Here is a 6,103-nt window from a genome sequence, read left to right as displayed (position 1 = left end):
TCTCCGTCGCTGCCGACGACCAACCCACGCTTCTCCGTCGCTGCCGACGACCAACCCACGCCTCTCCGTCGCTGCCGACGACCAACCCACGCTTCTCCGTCGCTGCCGATGACCAACCCACGCCTCTCCGTCGCTCCCGACGACCAGCCCACGCCTCTCCGTCGCTCCCGGCGACCAGCCCACGCTTCTCCGTCGCTATCGACGCGCGGCCGAGTGTCGTCGATAAATATAACCAACAGCATCGTTCGCCCACGCTTCCTATAAATACCGGATTCGATCCGCATTCGACGCAATCGACACGCGCTTCGTCGTCGGACGAGATCGAGCGAGCGAGTCGATGGGTGATATCGAGTGTATAGTAATATAAGCCAATTCCCGCCGAAAGATTGTATCGGTTATAAATATCAACGGACTGCGCGGCGTTCGTGTAAACGTGGGAAGCGAGCTCGCGTGGGTCGGCGTAGCGACGCCTGCTAGCCGACGTCGCTCTATCTTAACAACACAACATCGATACAGTCGCAAACTAACGACTCTACGACGCTACGACGAGACGAGATTAAATGCCGCTACGTGAAACTGCAGCCCGGGAGAAGACGCGAGAAGTCGCGAGAAACTGCGAGAAGCCGCAAGAAACCGCGAGAAACCGCGAGAAACTGCGAGAAACCGCGAGAAGCCGCGAGAAACCGCGAGAAGCTGCGAGAAGCCGCGAAAAGCCGCGCACACGAGGCGCGTGCGAGAGAGAAGCGCTCGCTTCCAGCACAGTGAAAGCATCGCCGATTCGACAGCGCTTCGCCTTTGTATATCTCTCCATACTGACTTCATTAGCTGACGATGGAGGAGGAGGATGAGGAGACGGTGGTGGAGGGAGGAGGAAGGAGGAGGAATGGCACTGACTATAAGAGAGACTTAGTACAAGTATGAAAAACCATCACATCGATTATAAATATCGCTGCGGCTACGCAGTGATATGCCTAATCCATCGATTGCCAATTCAATGAATTGCAATTCATCGATTGTTTAACTCAGGACGGTTGCCGATCAATAGATGGCTGATATATGTTATTTGCCTATTTCATTGATTGCCGATCTCTGCTGATTGCTATACATCGTTTAGCTTAAACGTCATCAATCAGCCCAACCGGTGTGACATTTCAGCCGGAATTCCGCGCATATATCGCGCAATGTTGTTCTATGCGTAACTAAATCTATGCTGATCAGCGGCTGTGCATACCAGATTCAGCGATGGGCGGAAATACGACGGTGGATCAATTGAACAGAGCTCTCGATTTTTGAGATGAATAAGTCGAATAACAGGCAGCAACGTTTATTCGCTGTAGTTAGTCCGCGCACGGCGGTCTGATGCGAGCTCTCCATTATGCGCGGGCAAAACACACATGGCACGCACGCACGCACGAGTGGCACGCCCACACACGCCACTCACACGCACGCACGGCACACACGCTGCACGTACACCACATGCACGGTACGGCACGCACACATACACACACACGCGCGCGCGCGCACACACACAGGCCACGACACATACATAACACACACATACACGCACTGGCACGCACGCACCACACTACACCGACACGACTCAGGCAACACACGAAGACACACACACACACACACACAGCCACACACAGACACAGCACACAGGCTGGTCGATTTAAAGCTTGCCGTATTGCCAACCTGTCACTGTCGCCGCCGCTACCACCAGCCATGAATTCAGCACTTAATCCTGATTCGACATGATCTCGCAATATATTCCAATGGCAAATTACACGCGCCTGCACTCGTCGGCTCCTGCTTATCTAGGTCATTATCGTTAGTAATATTGCTGGCTTTATTGCTTTTATATGACCGCGATCGGATGCGCAAACTCACGTGCAAACTATGTGGCAATTATCGTATTAGAAATTACTAGGTTACACGCTAATCAGAAGCGTAAACTAATCAGAGTGAGCAAGAAAGCTGATTCGCGGGGTTTTGGCCGCATAAAATTGTAAGTATACTTGGGTTTTACTTACATTGGCGGGGTTTTTTTGCCTGTACGCCATATACCGTGAACGCATGGGTTGACATTTGCGATTGCTCCCGCCAAAAATGCGGCATGTTAGTTCAGGTTATTTGACGAGGCATATGCTGAAATTTCTCGAAGGAAGCTAAAGACAGACTCCATTGAAGCCTCACGGCCCTCTTTCAAGCTCTGCCTCATTGCGTTTTAGAGTCAAGTCTATAGAACGACAATATAAGGGAGCATGATACAAGTACTGAAAATATAAGTAATTTTAATAAGAGAGCAAAACAAGAAAGCGTTAATCTAACAAAATTACGTCGTTTTATTTCCTTTGAACCAACATTTTGACATTTTGCATCACATTTTGAACATTTTTGACCACACGTGCTGAATTCGTGACTACATAACATCCTCTGGTGCATCTTTTAAGGGTCGCTGACTTTAGCTGCATCTTAATCGTGTGCACGTTCACTGGTCTGAAGCGTACTCGCTTCACTTGTTTTTAGTACGCGCTCTAATGCTAAATCTCGACTTTGAATCGAATTCCACAACTTCCTTTTCGGGTCTTACGGGCAGAGGGGGACTTCAAGCCGCTTGTAAGAACGCACCGCTAAAACTTTGCAGCGGAAGAACAAATGATACGTAATTAGCTACGATGACGGCACTTCGCGTGCGTCGCATGGTTCGTAATGCTTTTGTCAACTAAAGATATTCTCTTCGGATTTTTGAATTAGAAGCCAAAACTTCGTGGTGTCGGCGCCTCAATCGTTACTGGTATCCCCTACTGCCGGTATGATTTGCCTGATATGCTACGTGTTTGCTAGGGCTATGGTTCGCGTCGACGCACTCAACACCCGCTCCTTTACGCATATGAACTTCCAGTTCCGAATTTGATTCATACCACTAGAAATGAGCGTGATATCTTCATCTGTCGTCTTATATAAAAGAGTACTGGCAATATATTTACATCTGTCTCGTTTGCCAGTATTTACTATGAAGTTAGCAAAGTAACGCCTAAAGCAACACCTATAGCTAGTGACTTAGCAGTTGCGCATAATGCTACACCTATAGCTATAAGTTCAAGTGCACTTTAGCAGTGCCGCATAATCCAGCACCTATAGCAGTAGAAGTTCCACTTACTTAGCACTTTAGCAGCGCATGCTAACGCTACACCTATTTAGCAGTAGCTTTAATAAATCAGCTGGTACTCCTAATGCTAACGTCTATAAGCCTCAATTAGCCAAGTAGCCTCAGTACTTTTCTTAACTTAACTAAGCTCAGTAACCTAACGGTTAGGCTTCGGCGCGATAGCGTAGAACGCTACACGACGTCTTTGCTTGGTATGCGAGGTTTAAATTGCCGAATGCGGCGAACGTCAAGGATTTGCTGGACAAAGAGGCGGTTTCGGTTTATATGCGTGCCGTTCTATCACTTTGGCTGCGCGTAAGTCTGAGATTTAAATTTGTGGCTTTGTAAGCCGCCCGACGAGCGATCTGGTGAGATTAAGGTCGCTGTTTAATAGTAATTGCGGGCGGAAATCCGCACCGTAAACTGCCATCGGTAACATGCAAACAGATTACATTTTGTGCTTATCTGAAAGTAAGGGCGAGGCGTGCGTGTAATGGCACGCGTGTTCATAGATTACACCGCGAAAGTGCCGACGCCTTTACTCGTGTGTGAACTAAAGCTCATGTTTGTTGCAAGAACCTCATGACAATGCCAATTACGTGCGCATGCGCACACGCACCACGACATATTTATGAAAACTGCAAAGTCAAAACGTCATCTATTTAAACATTGCCATTTAACACATAAACATTATATTTTAGGTGCTACATTTGATTTTGAGTTCTATTTATTGAAAATGAATATTATTGTCGTTTTTAGGATCTATATATTTACAATGTATGGCAGTCCGCTATTATAATCAGGAATTGTTATAGGCGATCGTCGTAATTTTAAGTATCTATATTTTACAGTGTTGCAGTCGCTGTTTTATAATCAGCCTTTGTTAATGTGCACGTGAACATATCTGAATGTAATGTGCCGCAATACAAATCAATAATATTATTATTATTATTAAAGAGGGAAGATTATACGCGGTGTAAAAAAAAATCCTTTATTGTATTATACCTGATGTTAAGAACACCCAACCGTCTTTTTTACGAATACGCTACGCACTCACATACGCACCACGATGCACGCACGCACTAGCTGCTCTTTGCAGATATGAATGTCGGCACTTTGCATTATACAAGAATCATTTCTGTGCCATCGTGCGTGTCGAAGGCCTAGAGAAGTGTGGGCCTCGGCCTGTCGGCTACAAGGGAAATGTCGCCGCGGGCACGTTATCGACGCTGGCGACGCGCCATCACGCAACGAACGCCGCGTACGCGCGGGACACACACGACCACACAACACACACACACACACATCACCACACACACACACAGCACACGCACACCACCCACACACAACCACCAACACACACACTCACACACACACATTCACCACTACACACACATAGCACACACACACAGCACTCACACACACACAACACACACACCACACAGCACACCACAACACACGACACACACACACCACAACCACACGCACACGGCCACGCACGCACGCCACGGCGAACGCACGGCACGCACGCCAACGCACGCACGCGCAGCGCGCGCGCCACACCACACACACACACACACACACACAGATAGAGAGAGATAGAGAAAGAGGGGGATTGTGAGAGAGAGAGGAGAGAGAAGAGCAGAGAGAGAGAGAGAGATGAGAGAGAGCAGAAGAGAGAGCAGCAGAGAGTAGAGAGAGAAGAGCGAGAGGAGAGACGCTTGCCGATACTGCGTCTGCTAAGATAATTCCTCAGAGGCAGACCTGTGTTGGACATCTAATTATGTGTCTCGGCGATTTCTGTCGCAGTCTGAGGAAGGCCGCAAACGCCCGGCCAGAATGTTGCCCATCGCCATATGTCAAGAAAACTGCTTTGGGTGAAAATTATTATATAGCCTGTTGTATACTTTTTCTCGGCCAAACTATATGGCCGGCCGTGGTGAATGTTTTATGTTTCTATGGTTTGTTTAATAATGGAACAGTTCTGCGTTAAAAATGCTCATGAGAATGACCTGCAAGAGAGTCGCAAATAAAATATCGACCTCGAATCAAGTCTGCGCGTGCATGTATCTTCCGACTATAAGCGGACGAGATGTGTAGGATATATGGAGAAACGGCCAGCGTAAATCAACACGAACTAATTAGCATCTTGGCCACAAAACGCATTGCCCCGATTGCTCAAATGGTTTAGTTGTTTACTAGCTTATCAGTTTGGGTAAGTATAGTTTCGCCAGGGGGTTGCGCAATGAGTATTCACTTTATCTGAAGCATGATTTTCCTACTGGCTAGAAATTTGCGAATTCTTGAATTTTTGTGAATTGCCGCGAAGTCTTTTACGCAGCAGCAATTTTTCGTCGCGCGTTTTCGGTGTCAGGCTGTCGTGTGTGTGTGCGCTGCGGCGTGCGTGGCTGTTTGTGTGTGTGGCCGGCTCGTGTTGTGTGTGTGTGTGTGTGCTGTGTGTGCGTGTGTGTTGTGGTGTGCTGTGTGTGTTTGTGTGTGTGTGTTTTGTGTGTGTGTGTGTGTGTGTGTGTTGTGTGCGTGTGTGTGTGTGTGTGTGTGTTATGTGTGTTGTGTGTATGTGTAGTGTGTGTGTGTTGTGGTGTTTGTGTGTGTTGTGTGTGTGTGTATGGTGTGTATTGTGTGTGTGTGTGTGTGTGTGTGCTGTGTGCGCGGCTGCGTGCGTGTGTGTTGCTGCACCGCCTTGGTTTCTCTCGTACATACCTCTGTTCTGCTCTGGCCAATTTCATGCGATTGCCTGCGCCTAATTTTGCCTCTTCCTCAACACATGTTCTTCATTCTTTCTTTTCTTTTTTTTTTTTTCCACGTGTATCTCAAGTGCCTGCTCGTTTACGAAGAGTATCAAACACGTGCGGATATTAACGCTTTTTCTTCCTAGTCACGTTTTCTGACTTATAAATATATGAACACACACAGTCGAACGCAACGCACTAT

At 47.5% G+C, this 6,103-nt stretch overlaps 2 protein-coding genes across 2 annotated transcripts in view; both read right to left on the bottom strand.

Annotated features, from left to right (window-relative positions):
* LOC106805918 overlaps positions 1 to 242 on the bottom strand; it is a 1,649-nt gene extending 1,407 nt beyond the window's left edge. Inside the window, exon 1 of the mRNA XM_014807689.1 lies at positions 91 to 242. Coding sequence (XP_014663175.1) covers positions 91 to 242 — 152 coding nt within the window. The remainder of the gene's footprint in view (positions 1 to 90) is intronic.
* LOC106805919 overlaps positions 1 to 6,103 on the bottom strand; it is a 92,583-nt gene that overhangs the window by 75,232 nt on the left and 11,248 nt on the right. The window lies entirely within an intron of this gene.

The sequence above is a fragment of the Priapulus caudatus genome, unplaced genomic scaffold, assembly GCF_000485595.1.
Source record: "Priapulus caudatus unplaced genomic scaffold, Priapulus_caudatus-5.0.1 Scaffold133, whole genome shotgun sequence".
Taxonomy (NCBI): Eukaryota; Metazoa; Priapulida; class Priapulimorpha; order Priapulimorphida; family Priapulidae; genus Priapulus; species Priapulus caudatus.
Note: the sequence above shows the minus strand (reverse complement) of the source record. Positions and strands in the feature narration are given on the sequence as shown.